The 27,872-nt window shown below is 33.0% G+C and overlaps 1 protein-coding gene across 1 annotated transcript in view; it reads left to right on the top strand.

Annotated features, from left to right (window-relative positions):
- Positions 1-27,872, top strand: part of LOC126880065 (integrator complex subunit 1) — a 63,556-nt gene that overhangs the window by 5,973 nt on the left and 29,711 nt on the right. Inside the window, exons 3-8 of the mRNA XM_050643722.1 lie at positions 560-835; positions 2,453-2,645; positions 5,834-6,384; positions 18,453-19,318; positions 22,037-22,362; positions 25,895-26,108. Of these exons, the coding sequence (XP_050499679.1) occupies positions 560-835; positions 2,453-2,645; positions 5,834-6,384; positions 18,453-19,318; positions 22,037-22,362; positions 25,895-26,108 (2,426 nt within the window). The remainder of the gene's footprint in view (positions 1-559; positions 836-2,452; positions 2,646-5,833; positions 6,385-18,452; positions 19,319-22,036; positions 22,363-25,894; positions 26,109-27,872) is intronic.

Genomic DNA, 27,872 nt, shown 5'->3' with positions numbered 1-27,872 from the left:
ATGGGAGGCCAAAGCAGTGGGTAAAAGCATGAGGGGCAGACCAAGGAAAAGCTGGAACACTAGTGTAAACGAAATACTTAAGAAAAGAGGGACATCGTGGCAAGAAGCAAAAGTTTTAGCAGCAGATAGGAAGAAGTGGCGCAAATTTACAGAGAGTGTCATATAAAGGAGGAATCCTCGACACCTATAATGGTAAAAGAGCCAATCGATTATGTATGTATGTATCACTGTCCCAGATATTGTAACTTTCTTATTTTTATTATGTTTATTATTTTGTATTTTTTGCCCATTTCTCGCAATACTTCCTTACTTACCAACGAGATCATTCTGAGCATTAAATTTATAAAAACGAAGCCATTTCAATATTTTATGATTAATGATAGATTTTAACACCTTGTTGATCTTGTTCTTTAATTGAATAAGCAAGGTTGTGAAGATGACTACTAAATCGTTCATCTAAACATTTAGTTGTTAGGGCTCGTATACAAATGGAGTATCCAGTTTAATTTGTTTGTTATATATTTTTATATTACAATAATAATCTTAGTACAATTTTTAGGTTGGTTATGTCCTTGGTCTGATAAAAAATCTAAAAAACCAGAGATCTAAACCATGCAAAGTGGTGTATTCAGTCCTTGGCCTAGTGTGTTCTCTAAAAGCTTCTATATTTACACATGACATGATAGTTACTGCTATGTTAAGTGTATTGAGAAGAGACGTTAATGCTGGATTAAAACCTGTAAATAGGGGTAATCCGCAGGTTGATCACATGTTTTTAACTTTTTTATCCCGTGCATATGCAGAATTTGATAATTGGCCAGAGATTTTTGTTAGAGTAAGTATTATTATTACTATTATACAGAGCGTTTACTTTTTAATTAGATATACCACAGTGAAGGAAGCGCTAAAATCGGCAACATTGCATATTATTCCACTATAGTATTGTTCGAGCCATTTTAAATATCATATTAATTGTTGCTTGTTTTGTGTGCACCCTGTATGCAAAACCGTTAGTTTATTGAGAAGAGTTAAAAGCGCTGGGTAGTGAATATTTTTGTAATATGGGCACAGCAACCCTCTTCCACTTATCTGTTTGTTTTGATAATAATTGCGTCAGATACATATCGGTTCATTGTTTCGTTGAATCGGCGAAAACCTTCGAATCGCTGGGAAGAATTTAACCTTGGTGCAGGAAAAGAGAATTTCGGCCAGGTAACGAAATAGTTTTTGTATTCAGAATATTACTGAGTGAGATATCGGTTGGATGTGTGTGGTTCTCGCGTCGCCGCTAAAAAAGAGAACTTTTCAAGATACCGAATGAAGAGCATCGGAAATGTTTCCGCGTCGGCCGGTAATAATATAAGTTCCGAAGATACTGTAATGCACGTTTGACATTTCCGGATTACGGTATAAACACTTTAATTATACGCGATGTGTTATAATTATCCATTTTAAAGATACATTGTTTATTTTTCGCCATTTAATAATTTTGCAAGCTGTTAACTCTTTTGACTTAAAGCTGATTATAGAAAATAGAAGTACAAAGTCTTTTATTTAATTTCGAATCTCGGGGTTTGTTAAGATCGGGTAGATTTTTAGAGGCCCCCACAAGTATCATGCGTAATCGTTCATCAGAAGATTCAAACGAATACCACATTCAATCCAGACAAATTAATATACTTTTTTACCACCAAAAATGAGATGTTTTAACCAAATAATGCTTTAAATATAATGTGCAGAATAATTTTGAATTCGGTTCCGCTATTGAACTTGCTTATTTTGTCTTTAAAAGTAGAAAAAAAAGTTTAATTTCTCTTGCGTTATACTTATCGTATAATAATTTTAACTGTACTGTACGGACGTGTTTAACTTTAAGTTCTGAAATGGCTAGTTTACAATAAGTACGTAACCTAATACAATTGTTCAAATATCGGCAAGTGATTATCTCTATAAAGATGCTGTTCAAATTTTAAACATTTATAGACCAAACATTTAAAATTGTATTTTAACTCTTAAAGATTTTCAAAATTTATCTACTTGTTCCGATACTAACAGTATGTCATTAAGTAAAATCACTCTTTTCTCGATTATTAGTTTTTATTGCATAGTGTATAAATCATTGTCATCACTGAATATATAGTTAGTTAATAATCTTATTAGTTTAATTAATAATTTAGGCAATTAACAAGTAACGATTTTCAAAGAATATTCAAAAACTAAACGAAATAGCCACCTCTATTTTGCAGATGAAATTGATACTCTATGATTGTATGCCGCCTACACTCGTAATGTGTACATGTCTATAAATTATAATAAAGCATAGCTTATTGAATGATAGTATGTGGGAAGCCGGCAGTGTTGCATTTTAAGTCCGTATATCTAATTGAAAACTAAACGCAGTGTATGTTTGCTATTGTACAATTTGAATAATATTAATCGTAACTTTTTTCAGCTTTATGTTGAAGATGCTGTTGGAGATAGAGTGTTTGTTGATTCCCCACTTGCCAAACCATTTGTAGATAATATTATAACAGCGTTTAATACTAAAATGCCCCCATCATCACTGCTAAAGTCAGAAACTTGGACTTCTGCTTCCAGGGACACATCAAGTCCATTGACAATTAATAGTATCGATGAAGATGATGGTATAGTAATTATTTATAGTACATTTTTTATATATGCGTGTGATTTGTCGTCTTCTTTTTCTTCTCGTAGTACTACAACTCGGGGTGGGTCTTGGCTGACTGCACAACTCACTTCCATCTCGACCATATCATTCTTAAATCTGACCATGACCATATAATATTGTCTCTCCATCGCATTTCGCGGGTGTCCTAAGGGGGCTTCTGCCCATATTACCCTGGCAAGGCGGTTATTAGGGAGTCTATGGACATGGCCAGCCCATCTTAGACGTTGGGATTTAATTTCTTGGATTACATCGCTCGCCCTATAGATCTGGTTGACCTCAGCATTTGTTCTCATTCGGTGTTGGTTGCTATTAGGGTCGTAATAAGGTCCAAAGATTCTTCTGAAAATTTTTCTCTCAAAACATCGAAGTTTTCTTTCAATTGCTTTGGTCAGAGTCCATGTTTCACACCCATACATGAGCACCGGTCTAATCACTGTTTTATATACAGAGTGGGCCAAACAAAAGAGCCCACCTCGATATTTGGCAGTATTTATTAGATTTTAAGAAAATAAAAAACAGGTCAATTTTTGATCTAAGGGGGACACATTTTTACGGTACAAACATCTGTCATTTGTCAACTCCCTCCCTTCCACTTCCCCCACCCCTTATTTTTAAATAGGGAATAGGGGTCGCGTGATAGCTCATTTGAAAGGTTATTCAATTCTCTTTTAAATAATATCAACATTGACATAAACATTTATACAGGGTGTCCAAGAAAAATAATTTTGAATTTAATTAATTGACACAAAAAGAAGAATGTATGTAATTTATTTAACTCAAAATACATTCTACTGCTGACAGAAAACATAAAAAATGTTTATTTGATTAATAAACATTGTTTGTTGCTTAAATTCAATATTCAACCTACCAAGAGGCAGATGGGTGTGAAATTGAGCGAAAAGCAGTGTCTATTTATCAAAAAACATTTTTTTCTGTTTTGTGACAGCAGTAGAATGTATTTTGAATTAAATAAATTACATACATTCTTCTTTTTGTGGCAATTAATTAAATTCAAAATACTTTTTCTTGGACACCCTGTATAAATGTTTATGTCAATGTTGATATTACTGAATAGAGAATTAAATAACCTTTCAAATGAGCTATCACACGACCCCTATTCCCTATTTAAAAATAAGGGGTGGGGGAAGTGGAAGGGAGGGAGTTGACAAATGACAGATGTTTGTACCGTAAAAATATGTCCCCCTTAGATAAAAAAATGACCTGTTTGTTTATTTTCTTAAAATCTAATAAATACAGCCAAATATCGAGGTAGACTCTTTTGTTTGGCCCACTCTGTATATTCTGATCTTTGATGTTTGTGTTAGGCTCTTAGATTTAATAGTGTTGTGAAGACTATACATACATATGTTTGCTGCCTGAATTCTCCCTTTTATCTCTTCCATTATATCATTACCTGAAGTGATTGTTGCTTCAAGATATTTAAAACTCTCCACTTCTTCAAAATTATATGGATTTATTGCAACATTTTGCCCTATTCTATATCGTCTCTTTTGTCTGTTGATGCACATGTATTTGATTTTCTCTTCTTTTACCCTTAAACCAGTTTTTTGCCTCTACCTCCAATTTATTGAAAGTCTCCTTCACATTGGTGACTGTTTCCCACAATTTCAATGTCATCTGCATATGTTAGTTGTAGTTTTGGTCCAATTACTGTCAGTAATTCTGTTCTAATTTGTGCTGTTCTTACTACTTTCTCTAGGGTTATATTAAACAGGAGAGGTCACATCGCATCTCCTTGTTTCAGGTCACTGTTTATTTCGAATGAATCTGATAGTTTGTTACCTATCCGTACTCTGGATCTACATCCATTTACACATATCTAACAAGCTGAATAAGTTTTTTTGGAACTGAAAGTTCTGCCTTTGCATTCCACATCCCTTTAAATGCTGTCATACGCCGGATACGTATGAAATGTGATCTATGAAATATACAGGGTGTAACAAAAATGCAGGTCTTAAATTAAGTCACATATTCTGGGACCAGAAATAGATCGATTTAACCTAACTTACCTTAGTACAAATGTGCACATAAAAAAAGTTACAGCTCTTTGAAGTTACAAAATGAAAATCGATTTTTTTCCATATTATATCGAAAACTCTTAGAGATTTTTTATTGAAAATGGACAAGTGGCATTCTCATGGCAGGAAAATCTTAAAAAAAAACTATAGTGAAATTTGTGCAACCCATAAAAAATTTATATGGGAGTTTCGTTCCCTTAAACACCCCCAAACTTTTGCGTACGTTTCAATTAAATTATTATTGTATTACCATTAGTTAAACACAATGTTTTGAAAACTTTTTTGCCTCTTAGTATTTTTTCGATAATCTAGTTTTTATCGAGATGCGGCTTCTTTTTTAATATGTTTACATAAAAAATTTATGGGGGTTTTGTTCCTTTAAACCCCCCTAATATTTGTATACGTTCCAATTAAACTATTATTGTGGTACCATTAGTTAAACACAGTGTTTTTAAAACTTTTTTGCCTCTTACTATTTTTTCGATAAGGCATCTTTTATCGAGATGTGGCTTCTTTTTTAAATTGGTTCAAAACGTACCTAAAAATGTAAATTTTCATGTTATTACCAGGTCTTTATAGTCATACGTAACCATATACAAAAATATTCAAAATATCTCGATAAAAACTGGCTTTACGAAAAAGTACTACGAGGCAAAAAAGTTTTAAAAGCTTAGCTGATGGTATCTCAATAATAATTTAATTGGAACGTACGCAAAAGTTTGGGAGGGTTTGAGGGATAAAATTTTTATGGGGTGCACAAATTTCACTATATATTTTTTAAAGATTTTCCTGCCATAAGAATACCACATGTCCATTTTCAATAAAAAATCTCGAATAGTTTTGGATATATTGGAAAAAATCGATTTTCATTTTGTAACTTCAAAGAGCTGTAACTTTTTTTATATGCACGTTTGTACTAAGCTAAGTTAGGTTCAATCAAACTATTTTTGGTCCCAGAATATGTGATATAATTTATGACCTGTATTTTTGTTACACCCTGTATATGATTCGTGATTTGTTTAAGAAAATACACAATGTCTGTTACATTTCTCATTTATTTTTCAACATAGCCTGTTTTTTCACTAAAAAAATGTTTTTCTTTTAGTTTTCACTGAACAACGTGCAGTTGTTGAATCTTGGCCATACAAAGTATATCCTAGATTCACGCAAGCCCAAGAAAAAGTAGAACAAATCGTACTAGAAGCGATAAAAGAACAGCTAGCAAGAAGGCAACAACCAGAAACTATTACGAAAAATTTTGTACGCTTTTTGAGCACAGCCTGTGGTCTGGTAGAGATAAGAATCATAGCTGTCTCTCGAATAGAGACGTGGTTGCATAACCACAAACTGATGAAGCCAGCTCAGGAGCTTCTGGCTTATTTGTGCTATAACTGTTCAGCCAACTCTCAAAGAGATCATGAAGTTATCTCTTCATTGAGTAAACTTCGGTTAAAAAATAAGCCTATTGTTAATTTCTTCAATAACTGTTTACGTGAGATGGTGTTCTCGTTTCCAGAGAATTTGTACCCGCTGTTAAAATATACCATTTATAATGAACTTAGTAATTCGAGGAACACAAATAACTTAATTGTTGTTGGAGCTATGTTTCAAGTTGCACCTGAGTCCAGTGCAGACGCATTTGCTGATATATGTTTGGTAAGTATTTAAAACCGCATTTATTAAAGACAGATAATCTCCGGTTTTCATGCCCGATTTAAAAATAGTAAGTGTCTCAGAAATAATACCTTTTTTACCTCCAGCATGTACGAAAATAAACCATTTACTTTTAGCTACGGCTGCTTTTAAACATTTTTTTTGCCATCGTCCTATTCTTACGGTACAGTATCTGAACTATGAATATAATATGTTTAATTATAATATACACTTACCGGCACAAAATTCCCCCACCCAAAGTAGGGAACTAGCATAAAATTTTAAATTCGAAAAAAATGTTATAAATCACAACAGAACATAATTTAAAACATGTATCAAAGATAAAAAAGTTTTGTTTGTTTTTCGTTTAGCCCCTAAAGACGATTAAAAATTCAACTTATACCAGCCATCCCAAAACGCGTCGTGACGTCATCGGGTTATGTGCTTACATTCTACACCAACAAATTAAACAAAATTGTATTAAAAATGTTGTATTTTTTGGCAAAAACAAACAACTAAAGTTGCCATGTTTTGATCATAGAATATTTTCAGAGGGATAAGCAGGAGCGTTATTTAAAATCAAAAAACATTTCACCTCTTCCGGCAGTATTCCCAGTTTCTTCTCTTGAAATTTTCTCACTGCAGGTACAAATTCTTTAAAAAGGCAATTTTTGAAGATATCTGAGGTGGACCATGCATTATTAGAGCTAATAAAATTTAAACTTACATTACCAACCACTATGATGAAATTATTTATTTTTATAGCTCCACAGTTATATACAAATCCTGCCTCAAAATATAAGTAAGAATTTAAACTCTTGAATGCTTTCATTTGTTGACCTGTGTAAAAACTATTGCTAAGCTCTAAATAAGTAACTATGTCCATGTTAGTTACCCTTAAAAAACTTCTGCTGTAGGTTAACTCATGCCCCTTGAGGGAACATGGATCTATATACCAACAGCTTTTGAAAATATTCACTTTTGTTTATTTATTCACTGCTTAAAACTAAATACAGTCGGTAAAGTACTTCTACAGCTAAAAGCTACAGGAAGTCAACAGCAAAATGTTCGGAAAATACAACTTTAAAAAACTATTATACAACGATTAAACTATTATATAAAAACTATTATATAAACCACTATTTTATAACAACAATAACTATTTTATAAAAAAACTATTAAACGTAAAAAACTCAAGAAACTCAATGCGGTACAAATATAAATAATTTCAATATTTGCCTCCCAGCTTTCATAATAGTGTCATAAACGTCAAAGTCTTGAAACGGCCTATAATTTTAAATTAGACATTATAAACGTCAGTAGAAAATACAGTTATGTGACGTTACAAGTGTTTTTGATCGTTTGAACTATTCATAGAAAACTTGTACTTTTACAAAATGGTTTTATTTTCCGTAATAAACCTTCTTTCCTTTCCTTCAAAAACTGTATCAAACTCTAATCTCAAATAACTGGTATATATTATTACAATGACATACGATAAATGTCATTAGAATATAAATATTTTTCCTTCATTCCGCGACGACAAGCTGGCCAAATACCCAAGTAGATGGAGGCCAATAAACTAAAGAAGAAGAAGAAGAATATACCTAAATATAACCATAAACGGAACCCTATAGTTAAACTATGTGACGTCACGGGTCGTTTGAACTATTTTAAAATACAGAAGACTTTAAATTTGTACTAAGTTATGAGTTTTTCAAGCGTGAATTTTTGGAAATCTCATTTTTATACAAAACTGCACATTATTATGTAATAAAAAAATGTGCAAGTTCCCTATTATTGATTAAGTTTGACAATCTATAACTTTATTATTTGTACCCCGATTTTCAAGATTCTTACATTAGTTTGTAGGTAGGTGCATGTATTGATGTCATTTGTGATTAGTCCGGTAACAAAAAATTGTTGCTTAGATGGCATTATACGGGGGTGAATGGAAGCGTTGTTTTTTCTCCTAACTTTAAATAATTCTGTGGAAAAATTGGAGGGCTGATTTTGTTTCATACTCCTTTTGTATTATCCTGAAGGTATAACTAAGGTTTTTTTTTGAATTATTCGAATATTTCTTTTCTTATAAGAGCTGTAAATAAAAACACTGCTTTGAAAGTTTATTTAATTAAAAATATCAAACGCACTAAAATTAATACAACAAAACAAAATTAACAACAAAACAAAACAATTCAATAGCGGGTATCTACCTCTTGCAACAAGGACTGTTCGCAATCTGTTTAGCATCGAATAAAGATGTGTTATCCTTGCCTGGGGAATAGCCCGATATTCCTCTACCAGGGCCATAACTGTACCAAATTGTCTGGAGGCCTAGGATGACGGCGAATAGATTTTTTAATTCATCCCATAAATGCTCAATAGGATTGATATCTGGGCTGCATGCGGGTCATTCTAATCTTATCAATCCAACCTCTATTTTATGAGTCAATCAGTGTTTTTATTTACAAAAAATGGTACAGCTCTTACAAGAAAAGAGATATTCAAATAGTTCAAAAAACAAAATTTTAGTGATGCCTCCGGGATAGTATGACAGGACTATGAAACAAAATCAGCTTTTCTATTTTTCCACAGAATTTTTTAAAGTTAGGAGAAAATACAACGCTTCCATTCACCTCTGTATAATGCCATGCAAGCAAAAATTTTTTGTTACCGGGATAATACCAAACGATATCAATACATGTACCTACAAATTGGTGTAAGAATCTTGAAAATCGGAGCACAAATAATAAAGTTATAAATTGTCAAACTTAATCAAAAATTTTGGGTGGCGGAATTTTGTGCCGGTGAGTGTATAGTTGGCCGTCCCTCATCTTTATATTTTTTTAATTTTCTTTAATATTCCGTTGCTTTTGCTTTAATATTGTATGTCTCCATCCAAACTTTCCTGTTTTTTCTCCATCTATGCCATTCTTTTAACTAATTTGCTAAAAGAGTCTATTTTGCCAGTAAATTTTGCCCCTTCTTTATTTTTATTGCTTCAAAAATTGTCTTCATAGTAGGCCTTCTTTTGTGTATCGCAGTCTACGAATAAATAATTTTTTGAGCAATAATTTTGTACAATTTTCGGAGAGGATGATCCCAACAGCAATGTCCTGAAATGGTCTTCTGTGTTTGGAAATAAAGCATCACACCAGTCAACTCTTTCCCGCTGGTATTGCGAATTTTAACGTAGTCGCTCCAGTCTCAGCGACGAATTCAGGCCAGATCCACCCAAAACAACAGTCGCACGGCAAAACATTGATGCGGTTCGTCATCTAATTAAGGATGACCGCCGTGTAACATACCGAGAGATAGAGGCATCTTTGGGCATTTCAAAGATCTCGATTCAGAAGAGACTACAAGAACTTTGTGTTACGAAGTTGGTTTCCCGTAGGATCCCTGATTCTCTCACGGAAGACCAAAAAGCGCTTCGTATCAATTGGTGTCGAAACACATTAATTGTAACGGTTCAACAAAGGAAGCTCAAAAACCGTTTATAGTATAGTTACTGGCGATGAATCTTAAATTGATTCCTACGAACCGGAAAATAAACGCCAATACGCTGTGTGACTATTTCACGATGAGGAAAAACAAACAAAATTGATCCGTCCTCGAAGTATGTCAAAGAAAATGGTCGCAACTTTTGTGTTAAAATCTGGTAATGTGGCAACAATATGAAGATAGATGAATGGTTACTTATGATTAGTATATAACATTTGTTTACCAGAAGGTATCACAAAACTCCGACAAACCAACACACAACAGCGAATCACCCTACACTAGGACAATGCAAGTGCTCACACTGCCCAAATGACAGTATAGTTTTTGGAGCTTCAAAACATCGAATTGTTAAACCATCCACCGTATAGACCCGATTTAAGTCCCAACGACTTCTTCACTTTCCCAAAGATCAAGAATTCAATGCGTGGGCGACGATTCCAGTAGCCAGAAGAAGCCATCGATGCCTTTAAAACAGCGATTTTGCAGGTGTCAACTGAAGACTGGAATATCTGTTTTACCATAGCCACCTTTACTTTACAAGCCATGAAGAGAAAAAGGCAACGTCGCAATTGATGACGTCGGTATCTGACTTTCGGACTACCGCTTTCGAAACTACGATTTTAAAGTACAAATTTTGGTAAAACTTATAGTATTTTTTGAGTCGAACAAGAAAATATTATTAAAAATGAATAACCATTTTCAAAAATGAATAACCATTTTCAATTTCGTTGCAAAACGAAAATACAGCGGAACCATATTCCAGTCCAATCAGAGAGTGCTGCAAGCACCTCTACCGGTTTCTAAACTTATTAGTCTCTCATCAGGAGGCACATATGCTGCTCTCCCTGATCCAACCAAAACAAACCCCAGCGTGCAGTCCCGAATTGCAACGAACGAAATGGCATAGTTGCTGGATCTATATACCAACAGCTTTTGAAAATATTCACTTTTGTTTATTTATTCACTGCTTAAAACTAAATACAGTCGGTAAAGTACTTCTACAGCTAAAAGCTACAGGAAGTCAACAGCAAAATGTTCGGAAAATACAACTTTAAAAAACTATTATACAACGATTAAACTATTATATAAAAACTATTATATAAACCACTATTTTATAACAACAATAACTATTTTATAAAAAAACTATTAAACGTAAAAAACTCAAGAAACTCAATGCGGTACAAATATAAATAATTTCAATATTTGCCTCCCAGCTTTCATAATAGTGTCATAAACGTCAAAGTCTTGAAACGGCCTATAATTTTAAATTAGACATTATAAACGTCAGTAGAAAATACAGTTATGTGACGTTACAAGTGTTTTTGATCGTTTGAACTATTCATAGAAAACTTGTACTTTTACAAAATGGTTTTATTTTCCGTAATAAACCTTCTTTCCTTTCCTTCAAAAACTGTATCAAACTCTAATCTCAAATAACTGGTATATATTATTACAATGACATACGATAAATGTCATTAGAATATAAATATTTTTCCTTCATTCCGCGACGACGAGCTGGCCAAATACCCAAGTAGATGGAGGCCAATAAACTAAAGAAGAAGAAGAAGAATATACCTAAATATAACCATAAACGGAACCCTATAGTTAAACTATGTGACGTCACGGGTCGTTTGAACTATTTTAAAATACAGAAGACTTTAAATTTGTACTAAGTTATGAGTTTTTCAAGCGTGAATTTTTGGAAATCTCATTTTTATACAAAACTGCACATTATTATGTAATAAAAAAATGTGCAAGTTCCCTATTATTGATTAAGTTTGACAATCTATAACTTTATTATTTGTACCCCGATTTTCAAGATTCTTACATTAGTTTGTAGGTAGGTGCATGTATTGATGTCATTTGTGATTAGTCCGGTAACAAAAAATTGTTGCTTAGATGGCATTATACGGGGGTGAATGGAAGCGTTGTTTTTTCTCCTAACTTTAAATAATTCTGTGGAAAAATTGGAGGGCTGATTTTGTTTCATACTCCTTTTGTATTATCCTGAAGGTATAACTAAGGTTTTTTTTTGAATTATTCGAATATTTCTTTTCTTATAAGAGCTGTAAATAAAAACACTGCTTTGAAAGTTTATTTAATTAAAAATATCAAACGCACTAAAATTAATACAACAAAACAAAATTAACAACAAAACAAAACAATTCAATAGCGGGTATCTACCTCTTGCAACAAGGACTGTTCGCAATCTGTTTAGCATCGAATAAAGATGTGTTATCCTTGCCTGGGGAATAGCCCGATATTCCTCTACCAGGGCCATAACTGTACCAAATTGTCTGGAGGCCTAGGATGACGGCGAATAGATTTTTTAATTCATCCCATAAATGCTCAATAGGATTGATATCTGGGCTGCATGCGGGTCATTCTAATCTTATCAATCCAACCTCTATTTTATGAGTCAATCAGTGTTTTTATTTACAAAAAATGGTACAGCTCTTACAAGAAAAGAGATATTCAAATAGTTCAAAAAACAAAATTTAAGTGATGCCTCCGGGATAGTATGACAGGACTATGAAACAAAATCAGCTTTTCTATTTTTCCACAGAATTTTTTAAAGTTAGGAGAAAATACAACGCTTCCATTCACCTCTGTATAATGCCATGCAAGCAAAAATTTTTTGTTACCGGGATAATACCAAACGATATCAATACATGTACCTACAAATTGGTGTAAGAATCTTGAAAATCGGAGCACAAATAATAAAGTTATAAATTGTCAAACTTAATCAAAAATTTTGGGTGGCGGAATTTTGTGCCGGTGAGTGTATAGTTGGCCGTCCCTCATCTTTATATTTTTTTAATTTTCTTTAATATTCCGTTGCTTTTGCTTTAATATTGTATGTCTCCATCCAAACTTTCCTGTTTTTTCTCCATCTATGCCATTCTTTTAACTAATTTGCTAAAAGAGTCTATTTTGCCAGTAAATTTTGCCCCTTCTTTATTTTTATTGCTTCAAAAATTGTCTTCATAGTAGGCCTTCTTTTGTGTATCGCAGTCTACGAATAAATAATTTTTTGAGCAATAATTTTGTACAATTTTCGGAGAGGATGATCCCAACAGCAATGTCCTGAAATGGTCTTCTGTGTTTGGAAATAAAGCATCACACCAGTCAACTCTTTCCCGCTGGTATTGCGAATTTTAACGTAGTCGCTCCAGTCTCAGCGACGAATTCAGGCCAGATCCACCCAAAACAACAGTCGCACGGCAAAACATTGATGCGGTTCGTCATCTAATTAAGGATGACCGCCGTGTAACATACCGAGAGATAGAGGCATCTTTGGGCATTTCAAAGATCTCGATTCAGAAGAGACTACAAGAACTTTGTGTTACGAAGTTGGTTTCCCGTAGGATCCCTGATTCTCTCACGGAAGACCAAAAAGCGCTTCGTATCAATTGGTGTCGAAACACATTAATTGTAACGGTTCAACAAAGGAAGCTCAAAAACCGTTTATAGTATAGTTACTGGCGATGAATCTTAAATTGATTCCTACGAACCGGAAAATAAACGCCAATACGCTGTGTGACTATTTCACGATGAGGAAAAACAAACAAAATTGATCCGTCCTCGAAGTATGTCAAAGAAAATGGTCGCAACTTTTGTGTTAAAATCTGGTAATGTGGCAACAATATGAAGATAGATGAATGGTTACTTATGATTAGTATATAACATTTGTTTACCAGAAGGTATCACAAAACTCCGACAAACCAACACACAACAGCGAATCACCCTACACTAGGACAATGCAAGTGCTCACACTGCCCAAATGACAGTATAGTTTTTGGAGCTTCAAAACATCGAATTGTTAAACCATCCACCGTATAGACCCGATTTAAGTCCCAACGACTTCTTCACTTTCCCAAAGATCAAGAATTCAATGCGTGGGCGACGATTCCAGTAGCCAGAAGAAGCCATCGATGCCTTTAAAACAGCGATTTTGCAGGTGTCAACTGAAGACTGGAATATCTGTTTTACCATAGCCACCTTTACTTTACAAGCCATGAAGAGAAAAAGGCAACGTCGCAATTGATGACGTCGGTATCTGACTTTCGGACTACCGCTTTCGAAACTACGATTTTAAAGTACAAATTTTGGTAAAACTTATAGTATTTTTTGAGTCGAACAAGAAAATATTATTAAAAATGAATAACCATTTTCAAAAATGAATAACCATTTTCAATTTCGTTGCAAAACGAAAATACAGCGGAACCATATTCCAGTCCAATCAGAGAGTGCTGCAAGCACCTCTACCGGTTTCTAAACTTATTAGTCTCTCATCAGGAGGCACATATGCTGCTCTCCCTGATCCAACCAAAACAAACCCCAGCGTGCAGTCCCGAATTGCAACGAACGAAATGGCATAGATGCCCTAGCCGCAACTGCTAGCAAAAGACTAAGTTTTCACTCTAATGGCACATAACATATCCCATCAGAATGAAAACAATGGGAACCTACTCTGGTTACACCTCCGAGGCTTCTACAATTTGCAAGCCATACGGATGCTGAGACTAAGGAAGATGAGGGAATTCTACAATTTACAATTCACGTCACATCTGCTCAGCGCGGTAAAGTTCCAACGAGACTGGTTCCCTTCATACTCCACACAGAGTAAATGTAAATCAAAAATGAATAACCATTTTCAATTTCAAAATATTATTAATTAGAAGTTTGTACAAATTAAAATTAAAAGTAATTCCTTGTAAGTAACGTTTATTATCAAAAAAAAAAACAATAACAAGAATATAAATGGGATTAATTTTTTTCAAATCCTAAGAAAACTAATAAGTATTTTTCAAAAATTTAAACGCAGAATGAAAGATTACGTTAGGACCGAGGGCCGAAAGTCCCTGAAAACTTCTATGTTTATTTTAATAAGTTACAGGGGTGAAAAACTAAGAAAATTTAGTGTGATTTTTAGTTTCAAATATGTCATTCAAAAAAAATATTTTATTAATTTTAAGGGACTTTCGGCCCTCGGTAATAAAGTAATCTTTCATTCTGCGTTTAAATTTTTCAAAAATACTTATTAGTTTTCTCAGGATTCGAAAAAAATGATCACATTTAAAATACATTGAAAATTTTGACCGGCGTCAAAATTTTGCATTTTGTTCCTTTCCCCTTAAAGTTTGTCGCACTTATTTAGAAACACCCTGAATTGATAAAAAACAAAAATCTAGTTGTTAAAGTAGCTAACTTTTTTTATTATCCAACATAAGCGAATTAATCAAAAAAACAGAATGTTATTAAGAAAACCGAAGTCTATATACAGTTGGGTTTTAATTTCAGTATTTTATAAATGCCCGGTACACAATAAAAATTTAACTGGTTAGCAACAATATTATTACAGCGGTATTGTTAAAGAATTAGGCTATAACATATTAAAAAAATCACTTAAATCGGCCAACAGGTTTAGGAAATATAAGACATTAAAAATGACAAAATTTTTAAGTGGACGGATTTCTATATGCACGCCAGTTTATATAAAAATATGTTATATTGAACTAAAATCATCCTAATAACATACCTTTTAATGTTCTTATAATTTGGAGCACGAAATATTGTAAAATGTTTCAGTTTCTCTGTAAATACGGTGAATATTATTTAAAAACAAATGAGAACTGTCAGAATTAATCGGTCTACCAATAGATGTTGCCAAGTTTCAACTTCATGGCTTGTTAAGTAAAGGTGACTATGGTTTTACCAATTGGCTGTGAGTTTCGACGGTAGCGCTCTCTCGCGGTTTGAAACTTATACTTTTCTGATAAAATTTATGTATGTGAAATATACAAAACGAGAAAAATAGATACTTATCTAGAAAGACACAAATTATGAACTGAAATATTATTGTAACCTGATTACTAAATGAATACACAGAATTAATAGTAAAATTAATTATGTTTTTTTATTTTATTCATTATAATTTTAATATTTAATATATAAGTTCGTGCGACTGGATGACTGCTTACGCAAGAGACCATTGAGAAAAAGAATAAGTTTAAATGAATTATTTAACATTTTAAATGTTACCTCTGTCTATTTTTGTGTGCTTACTGATTTGCTTATTAAAATTTGTAATTTGTATGAATGTATGATTATTTGCTTGAATTCTATCAAAATGGATATTAAACATTATACTGGATTCAAGTCTTATTTCCCATGATATCCAATTTCAATCAGCAACACCAAACAAGGAAAGGATTTAGTAGATGCAGGACATGTACGCAATGTTTCCGAATATAATAAATGCATCCAGTACTGTTATATTCAGTATTTTTACATGAATCAATACAACAGCTGCAATATCTTGTTTTCTTTTTTGAAAAATCCATATTATCCGCCATTTCAGTTTATGAAGTTTATCGAGTTTATCAAATGCACAAAACAAAACTGCCAACTACCACTAACACAGCGTTGCCACATTTTATTTAGAAAATCTACTGTAAGTTTAGCTTACTAAAATCTACTTATCAAAAACTAAAATATACTATAAAACTTTATTAATATATTTGTATATAATTTAGGACTTTTTATAATAAAAATAACAGCTGACTAACTAGAAATTTTTTTTATTTAGCTAATGCCTCGACAACTAATAGGCATTGGCATGGTGATGGTACAGTGGATTTTACCAATTAGGTAGCTAGTGTAAAGTCGACTTTACACTACATGATTTATCATGTGATTTTTCCCATGACGAGCCGCATGACAATGCTTATGACAAAACGAGCCGTATACGCTCTGAGCTTCGCTGGTGTCGCTCCTGGCGGATTACTAATTCAACTTTCACCGGTAATTTTTAAATTTATTATTTAATTGTTATCGCTTAATATTTACAACGGTAAAAAGTAATTAAATTATAATAGATTTTTTTAAGATTTTGCTAATCATTTTGACGTTCTATTGATGAAATATTAATTTCCTACTTCGGATACTTTCACAATTATCGTGTAGATGGCGCTAAGAATAATTTATAATTACATATTACGGAACATTAAAAAAACGTAAATTCAGTATTTAAAACGTAAGTATATTTAAGGTAAAAATATACCACAGCTTTGACCAACGCTAATTGTATCCGAACGTCTGCGGTCCCTCCGGTGGGTACCGATCCCACAAGGATAGAAACTATTTTCATTTATTAATTTATAATAAACGAAAAATTCTCTACCCTGGTGAGATTCGAACTCGCGACCAGTCGGTCCTTTCGATCCAAAGGTAGGCGCTCTTACCACTGAGCCACAGAGGGAGTTTAACTAGAAATTAATATGACTGTTTGTAAACAAAAACCAAACTTTTTTATATTTTAACTGGGGAACAAAATGACCAACTATTATTAATTTTTATCAGTTTTATATTTAATATTTGTATATAATATTTTGTCATCCGCTGCTTTTAACATCTGCATGTCTGGATCATATTTTTCAAACAATTATTTCGCATTTTACATTAGAAACACGCAAACACAATATTTGTTGTTTTGCAAAGTTACATATATTATAATTAGGCCCGGTCTTTTCACCTCCGAATAAATATTTATTAGGAAGTTTATCCGGCAGATTACATGTAAATATGTCAAATAAACCTCCGAATAACTTTTATCCGGAGGTGAAAAGACCGGGCCTTAGATATTTTAGTTTTCCATGGTTAGCTTCTAACAGGCTCACCGAATGCCAGAACTCTTCAATAACACCTGAAATAGGTACTGATTGCACTGCTATACTTGAAATCTGCAAGTTTGTTACACCAGAATCAGTTTTATTTCTGTTTAATATTCATCATCTATGTCCTGGGGCTAGATTCCGTGCACTGTAGATATCTACACTTCGCTTTCTATCGATGTCGTGAAAATATTTGAATTTTTAGCTTTAATTGAATTATTTTCTAGTTTTGCTAGTTGATGCTGAAGTGGCACTTAGTAAAACAAGAAAATATTTGAATTAAAACTAAAAATTCAAATATTTTGACATTGATAGAAAGCGGTCGGCGGTGTTAGCGATTGTACACAGAATCCCACCCCTGAATCTTATTTTCGGTAATGACATTGGGAAATTGTAACAAAATGTCTAAAAATTAATTTAGAAATGGGGTAAATACTATTAAAAAGCAAATTTTATTTTTGTCATAAGAAAATGTTGAAATATACCAAAAATCTATTAAAAAATATTGCCTACTAGAATTTTTTAAAAAATATCAAAAATTTACCAAAAAAGTAGAAATCTACTAAATGTGGCAACGCTGCACTAACAGAGCTGGCGATAACCGTCAAATCTCCTCTCCTCTACCCATGGCGCGCCATTTAACTTTATCAGATAAATGCACAAAACTGCCACTAACAGCGCTGGCGAAAGCTGTCAAATCCCCTCTACCCATCGGCTCATGGCCAATTGGTTTGAACGCATGCAAAAATGTATCGATCTTGGTGGGGCATATTTTGAAAAACAATAAAGTACTTTAAGTCTATATTGCAAAACTAATTCGTACTTGAACGATTAAAATGAATCGCCTTTTTTAAATCCCATTAAATTGATTATATTCTTCCTTTTTAGGAGCTACTTTTAAACAAAGATGACTATTTGCGTCCCGTGCGGGCTCTTCTGAAAGAAATCAACCGGGTTTTGAGGCACGAACTAAATCTTTTGAACGTTGTGCACTCTCTTCTCAGAGAACGGAAGGACTTTACCAATAATGTACGCGATCACGAGTTTCGGGAAAGAATTTTCTTATCTCTGGCCGATCTCAGTTGCATGAGCATGTTGCTCTGCGTAAGTCCACCAGTTAGAGATGCAGCTAATCAAAGCAAGCGCGATGTTGGTGTTTTGAAGGCGTTTCAAATGCAAGTTAGTAACATCCAAAAGGAATGCGTGACTTGGTTGCACGATTCGGCTCTTAGAATTTATAGACCGAGCATTACGGACTTCGTCCATGTTTTACATAAGGTTTTGTTCCTGGAGCAGGCTGAGCATTATTACAAAGTGGACAATTGGCCGGGAGAGAACGAAAGAAACTTGTTTTTGAGACTTACTAGCGAAGTCCCTCTCTTACAAACCACTTTACTTCGAATTTTATTGATAGGGATATCAAAAGAACATCCCATCACTGCCCAAGAAGCTATTGATGTCTGCGATCAGCTGATTAAAAGAGCTGCTAATTTACCGCAAGATTGTGCGCCATCTCTGGTGGTCGATAAAATAGAAATTATCGATTTCTTCTTCAATTTGTGCAGTTATAACTATCCAGAGAACTTTGCCTTGCCTCCAGGTTATCTACCTCCTAAATTGGCGATTATAACTTTGTATTGGAGAGTTTGGTTGATGCTGTTGATCCTAGCAGCGCATAATGCAATGAGTTTTGGCAGCTTGGCCTGGAATAAGTACCCAACTTTGAAGATGTTCATGGAGATGTGTATTACAAAGTAAGTATTTTTAACAATTATTTTATTCATAGAGATTTTGAACAATAGAAAAAAGTGTTAAAAAAACCACTCAAAAAGTGTTACCGGGACTCTGTTCTATCGATTAAACTATGGTTAGCTGAATTCAAATGCGGTAGTACGGACACCAATGATGCTGAGCGCCCCGGAATGCCCAATGATGCAGTTATTCTAAACTAAATGTAGACGAAACTTATCAAGGCATCATTTTGAATATTACACAGGAACATTTGGGTATGAGAAAGCTGTTTTCCAAATGGGTACCGCGTTTTCTAACACCAGAGCAAAAACAACAACGAATTGATGAATCTCGGCGCTTTTTGGACATATAGTCCAGAGCGCATCTGTTTTGAGATGGACGTTGAGAGGTGACTCATTTTTTTGCAGAAGTTGCTTGGAATTATCTCATATAATAATAATTGAGTTATCCTCCTACTCAAAAAGGTCCGGAACATTGTTTAAATAATCAAAATGTAAATAAATGAAGGAAAATTCGATTTTTTTTCTTCGTTTTTTGATTATAACTTTAAAAGTATTCACTTCCGAGAAAAGTTGCGTAATTAAATTTCCTACAATGTAGGATTGGTTAAAATTTTTAAAAATTGTCACCCTTGTTGCAAAATAGCAATACAGTACAACCTGCCATATCCGGACCTGTCATATCCGGACCTGTCATATCCGGACCTCCCCATATCCGGACGGTTCTGCCGTCCGGATCTACCGAGAAATGCAGTCCTGCTGTTGGACAACGCACCCTCTCATCCCGACCTAAAATAACTAAAACTGATGGCGAAATAATGTATTATAGAATCTATAAAACGTGTCTATCGACGAAAGTTATTGACGGCGTTGATTACTGGAATGTATGAAGGAGAAAACGCTTCAGAGACTATAAAAGAAGTGGTCACACAAGTGAGGTGAAGGTATTAATATCCGGATTTTTTCATATCCGGATCGGTCTGTCGCCACATTCATCCGGATATGGCAGGTTTTACTGTAATTGCAAAAAAAAAACATAAAAAGACAAGTATTCGCATTTTACGTTTTTCAACCATTTATGCTACACTTAGGATCTTCATATTTTACCCAGAAAAACTTTATGATATAATAAAACAATACTGTAAATTTCATTAAGATCGGTTCAATAGATGTTGCAAAATAAATTTTGCAATCAAGGTTTCGCAAAAAAATCATTTTTTGAAAATGTTGCAGAACTGAAAATAAAGCAGATAGCAAGTTGAAATTTTTTTACAGATAGAAGAATACTGTACCTTTCATTTGCAATTAGCAAAATTAAAATCGATTAACTATCACGGCGTCAGGAATTTTTTTAAATAAACATTAATTTTTGGTGCTACGCGCAGGACAGCGGTGTTCGATTCACACAAGTTGATTTCCACCCAAATTTCTTCCAATCTTTATGTAATATATTATTTTCTGACTCTATATTTTGTTGTATTTTAATTTTAATTCCACAAAGATCAAACTAATTTGATTATTGTTTGTGAAATATTTTTTAAAAAATTGCATATATTTAAAAATAATAAACTTTTATTCTCTAAGTTAAAATATATAAATATGAACAAAGAAAGATTTTGTTAAAAAAAGTGTTATTTCAAACGACAGAGTATGTGTTTTTATTTTGCAATAAACAAATTTATTTATTTATATCCAAATATACTATACCAATTCTAGCGAAATGTACTAGCCAATTGGAATGCCCAATCAGAGCAAACGTATCCGCTGTCCTGAGCGTAGCACCAATAATTAATGTTTATTTAAAAAAATTCCTGACGCCGTGGTACTTAACCGATTTTAATTTTGCAAAGTGCAAATGGAAGGTACAGTATTCTTCTATATGTAAAAAAAATCAACTTGCTGTCTGCTTTATTTTCAGTCCTGCAACATTTTGAAAAAATGATTTTTTTTTGCGGAAGCTGGATTGCAAAATCTATTGAACCGATCTTAATGAAATTTACAGTATTGTTTTACTATATCATAAAGTTTTTCTGGGTAAAAGATGAAGGTCCTAAGTGTAGCATAAAAGGTTGAAAAACGTAAAATGCAAATACTTGTTTTTTTATGGTTTTTTCGCAATTATTTCTATTTTGCAACAAGGGTGACAATTTTTAAAATTTTTAACCAATCCTATATTGTAGGAAATTTAATTACGCAACTTTTATGTTAGTGTAACCTTTCTCGGAAATGAATACTTTTAAAGTTATAATCACAAAACGAAGAAAAAAATCGAATTGTTCCTTCATTTTTTGATATTTTGATTATTTAAACAATGTTCCGGACCTTTTTGAGTGGGAGGATAACTCAAATATTATTATATAAGTTATTTTTAAGCAATTTCTGCAAAAAATATGAGTTATTTCTCAACATCCAAATGTACTAATATTTTTACAGATGCGTCCTGGTCTAATGTTTAATCGAAATAAGTCGGGGTTTTTGCGTCGGTATGTCACAATCGATGAAACATGGATCCATCACTCCACTCCGGAATCAAATCGATAGTCATCTGATTGGATAGCACCCGGAGAAAGCCGTATAAAGTGACCAAATACGCAACAAACCTCCTGAAAGTTTATGGCCTCTGTTTTTTCGAGATCCTCAAGGAATTATTTGTATTGTATCTCTCTATATTAACTAATAGTGTAGTATTTAACGAAAAACTCTAATTTTGTGTCTTTTCAGCCATTTTTCTTTTCCTCCTCCCACGATGACGTCTCTCGATGAAGACTACCAATCTAAAGAGCAACAAATACTTGTGCTGGAAAAACAAACAATCTTGGAATTCGAATCTCACTTGGCCGCAGCCAGCACTAAAGTGGAGATCAACGAACAAACCAGTTTGTTGTTACCTCAGTGCATGGAACTCAGACCCACAGGGGAAGCGAGACGTCCACCACAGAATGTCTTAGACCAACTGCAAATTCTTAACAACTCACATAGGTTGGGTCATTTGTTGTGTAGATCTCGATGTCCTGATTTTCTGTTGGATATCATGTCCAGACAAGGAGGTGAGATACATAAAAATAATAGAAAAATACGTACACGTTTAGTTTTGTATATTGACAATTTTATTGGTAAAATTTCTTAATAGCTTGGTCATATTGCAAAATATATTTAAACAATTTGAAAATTGTATCGGATTATGTATTAATAAATAATAAAATTTTATATTTTTACGAAATATAGGTAACTTTCAAAACTTTGTTATCACTTAAGTAATTTGATATTACATCATATTTATTCGTCAATATTATTTAGCGACAGTTATTAGGTCTGGATCCCGCGTATGAAAAAAAAGTTAATTAATAGCAAGCTGAAAATTTGTTAATATGTTAAGGGTGTCTAGTCGGATAAAATTTGATATATGGGAACACTGGAACAGGGGCAGTTTTAATTGTGGAACAGGTTAAAAATTTGGAACGGTCAGACCACGAAAACGGCACATTTATTTTGTCCGACAGAATAGACTTAAACTCTCCGAACAGAGATTAAACTCTCATGCAAAAATCAGACTGCTATTTATCACCTGTCATAATTCCTGTCATTTGACATACTCTACATGTTCCACTCATTAAAACGCCCATTTGGTGATAAATAGCAGACTGATTTTTGCATTAGAGTTTAATCTCTGTTCGGAGAGTTTAAGTCTGTTCTGTCGGACAAAATACATGTGCCTTTTTCGTGGACTGACGGTTCCAAATTTTTAACCTGTTCCACAATTAAATCTTCCCTTGTTCCAGTGTTCCCATATATCAAAGTTTGTCCGACTAGACACCCTTAAGCTATTAACAAATTTTCAGCGTGCTATTAGTCAACTTTTTTTTCATACGCGGGATCCAGACCTATATAGTTTTACAACAACCCCAAGTTGCAAATATGTGAGAGCTTTAACATTCTTTCTTATCGTAATTATACTTTGATTTAAACAGAAGCAGATCCATCGTTTATAAAATTTACAATTACGCTGGCCTTTGACCACCAAACCACCACTAAAATTTCATAACTGCATGCAATACGCTTCTAGAATAATGTCAGTTTTGGTATATTATCAGTCGTCGCGTCGCCGTTGTCTTTATATAAAGTTTTTAACAAACATATTTTCCATAATTTTGAACTTTGCCGACGATTTACGCATTGGTTCTTTGAGCCGGAATTTATATGGTCCAGGGAAAAAAGTAACAAAAAAAAGAATGTGTGTGTACTTTGTACGCACGTAAGAAGTTATACTTCTACTACATATTATGTGATTTTTAAGACAATACCAAAAATTTAAAAAAATAAAAGAATAAAACGCACACAAACACATTGAAAAATGCCACAAAGAAAAAATGATTTCTGAACGATAATAATTGTTGGCAAAAATTTTAAATACGCATTTTCTGAAAAAAAAATTATATAACAAATATACTTACAATCATAAAATGCATAAAAAAATAAAAAAATAAAAACTTGCATCGGAAAGCGAACCCGTGAATTTCGGGGCGCTTTGATTCGTAATCGAAGCCTAGACTCACTCGTCCATTTCCACATTATTTGTCATGTCGAAAATAGGGTAACTGAACGTTTTACTGTTTGACAGCTGTTTTGAATATAATTAAATTATGTAGTTTAAATTTTGTGGAAGATAATATTAAAATATAACAAAACAGTAAGAAAACAATATATTAGATGAAGATTGGTAGAACTTTTGTTGGTAATCAAATTAAGTATGTAAATCAAAGCATTACATATCTACTAGATAAATAAATCTACGCCAAAATATCATAACTTAAAAATAAAAATCGGACCTAATTTGGGATTTCTCTCTAAAATCCCCATTCTTGAGAAAATAAATGTACAGTAGAGCGTCGATTATCCGAACGTCGATCAACCGAACGACCGCTTATTCGAACTATCGACTCCCGCGTCCCGCCCTCGAATACCGAGCAAGCGTTAGTAATTGACGCTTAAAATATCTTCAATTTTCTTCAGTATTGTATCCAAAAATAATTATGTTGTTGCAAAGACTGCACTTTTTGTTTAGTTGCTAGTTGTCATTATCAAGATATAAATAAATATGTAGGTATATAAATATGGCTTTTATTCACTTGTGGATAAATATGTATGACTATAAATATGTATCAATATATTGTAGTTCGATTATCCGAACAAATCGGTTTTCCGAACACCTATGTCCCCCAATTAGTTCGGATAATCGACGCTCTACTGTATTTCAACCTAATCCAAATGTATAATTACAATATGATTATAATAAAAACTACTTACCAAATTAGAATAAGTATTCCTTGTCCAAAATAGTCCAAAAGTCCAAAAATATAGGTATATGAAAACTATTTAAAAAGGCAGTATAACTATTAACTAACTTTTGTTTGTTGTTTCTTTTCACACAAATTTTAAAACGCAACAACCATAAATAATCTAACTACAGCTGTGCCACAGCCGCCATATTGAATAATTTTTGACATGTCATTTGAACATCCAATCAGAACAAAGTTATAATGCGCATGCGCCGGGATCATAGGTTTTAACATATAAAAATTCACCCTCATATCGCCGGTAAAGAAGTATAACTTCAATGAGTTAAGGAATTCGAATTATCTAGGTAGGTGACAAGTTTTTTACACAAAACAGTTAAGTGCGAAAAATGCATTGCATGCATTTTTTTCAATGTATGCATTGATTTTTTCTTACAATTAAAAATATACGCAATTGAAATAGCATCTTAAATTTTATCTTTTAACATATTACAATTGCGTTAAGTGGCGTATTATAGAAGTTGTAAAATTAATGTATTGCTTCGAAAACAACAAAATAAGACAAAATTGTTAATTGTTTATTATAAGTCTCATAATCAACCAGCTTACAGCTTTGTTTTTGCGGCAAAAAGTTATTTAAATGTCATGATTTGTCGATACCCATAAAAATCAGGTTACTATGATGTTATGTCTTTCCTATACTGTTATACGGAGTTGAGTCATGCACTCTCACAGACGCCACCTGCAAGAAAATTGCAGGTTTTGAAATGTGGCTTTATCGTCGAATCCTGAACATATCTTATACCGACCACATTACTAATCAGGGTTTTTTGCTGAGAATGCAAAAATAAAAAGAGCTGTTAATCACAATAAAAACAGCCAAAATCAAATACCTCGGTCACATCATGAGGAACAGTGAAATATACGGACTGCTGCAACTAATCTTGTAAGGAAAAGTAGAAGGAAAGCAAGGACCAGGAAGGCGAAGGATTTCTTGGCTGAAAAATCTACGTACGTAGTTTAACACAACAACCACAAATCTTTTTAGAGCAACAGTGTGCAAAGTACAGATTACCATGATGGTCGCCAACATCCGAAACGGGTAGGCACTACAAGAAGAAGAAGAAGAATTCAAATAACATCGCTCAAACATAGTCGCGTCGTCGCTAGTTTCAAATCTTAAATCTACACTATGTTTTTACTCTTAATAATAATATATGAAAACGCAAATATAAAGATACTGTGGAATTTATTGGCATATTAATGAGAATTTTTGTTTATTTAGGTACTGCCCACATGCCTTGGTTAGCAGAGCTAGTTCACAGCTCCGAGGGAGTTTTAGCCCATCTTCCCGTTCAATGCTTATGCGAGTACTTGCTGTCAACTGCTCCGACAGAGAAGCTGACCAAACATGGGCAGTTGTTAGCGCATTTAAGGGACGTTGTGAACGGAAATGAACCGCAGACAGCTTGTGAAGTTTTGGAGTACTTATTTAGAAGGTAAATATGTGTAAACATTCACTTTTATGACATATTTATTAACAATAACTTAAATATTGCAAATACGTATTAACAGCTTGAGTTTTTAAATTTATTGGTAAATACTAAGTATTACAATCTTACTACGAGATTGCTTTTTGTCTACTTAAAGATTTGTATGTCTAAAATTTAACCCCCGCTCCAGTTTTTATTTAGCCTTCTTAAATCGTCAGTCCATCTTGTAGGAGGCCGACCGACGCTTCTCTTATCTTCTCTTGACCTCCATTCCAATAACCTTTTTGTCCATCGCCCATCTGTCATTCTGGCTATGTGTCCTGTCCATCTCGTCGTTCTGCTGACATAGGGAATATACATTGAGATAATTGTGGCAACTGCGCTCTTTCGATGACAATATGGTTGTTAGCATTAAGGGGTATTAACCTCATAATTGATAATTCATTTTGGCTGACACAAATAAACGTCAAAACATGACAATGCAGTAGCTACAGTCCCTGGCCATATTATTATGACCACCTATGCATTCTTACAAAAATCAACTATTCTACTAGGTACGTTTTGTTTAAAATATGATTTTTAAATTAAATTTTGTGATGTAATGTTAATGTTATACATTCATTATATTATATTTAATAATAAACACCACTAAAAAAATTTGAAAATATTACATATTTTTATACTTTTTAATATTTTGTTGAACTTCTGACCTTAATCAGATGGAAAATATTTGTGAGCTTTTAAAACGAGTATTTTCCGATGAAAAGGTCACTAACGAAATTGTTTTGATTAAAGAACTAATATATCATTGAAACCACAATGACAAATTAAAGTAAAAAAAATTTAGCTACATTCAGAGTATGTCAAGACGGATACAAGCGCTAATCAAAGTTAAGGGGGGCTCAACAAAATATTGAAAAAATAAAAATATGTCATATTTTTAAATGTTTTATTGGTGTTTATTATCAAATATAATACATTTAATAATAAACAGCAATAAACCATTTGAAAATATCACATATTTGCATTTTTTAAATATTTTGCTGAGACCCTCTAACTTTGATTACCGCTAGTACCCGTCTTGGCATACTTTGAATGCAGTTAAATTTTTTTTTGCTTTAATTTGTCATTGTGGTCTTAATGATATATTAGTTCTTTAATCAAAACAATTTCGCTAGTGACCTTTTCATCGGAAATTTCTCGTTTTAAAAGCTCCCAAATATTTTCCATCTGATTAAGGTCAGAAGTTCAACAAAATATTAAAAAATATTAAATATGTAATATTTTCAAATATTTTATTGTTGTTTATTATTAAATATATAGCTAATGCATAACATTAACATTGCATAACAAAACTAAATTTAAAAATAATATTTTAAACAAAACACCTAGTGGAATAGTTGATTTTTGTAAAAATTCATAGGTGGTCATAATAATATGACCAGGGACTGTAAATATTTTTGGCTGAAGTGAATGTGAAAACTGTTTCTGTTTAATTTTGAAATTAGTTTTTAAATAAAAAATATTTTAAAAATTAAAGTAAAATTATTAACTCATCGTAACCTTTATTTTTGATTTATTTATGGACAGCTTTGTTTCCAAACTCACTCATTCTATTCGTTCTAACAGCTATATTACACCAGATACTCGTACTCGAACAGAAGCTTCAACTAACACAGGTTAGCGCAGTTGCCACAATTATCTCAATGTATATTCCCTGTGTCCAGCAGAAATATTTACGTACTATATCTGTATTTCGTCTTCCCAGAT

Source organism: Diabrotica virgifera, chromosome 2, assembly GCF_917563875.1.
Source record: "Diabrotica virgifera virgifera chromosome 2, PGI_DIABVI_V3a".
NCBI classification, from domain to species: Eukaryota; Metazoa; Arthropoda; class Insecta; order Coleoptera; family Chrysomelidae; genus Diabrotica; species Diabrotica virgifera.
The sequence above is the reverse complement of the archived record's forward strand: the minus strand, read 5'-3'. Positions and strand labels throughout refer to the sequence as shown.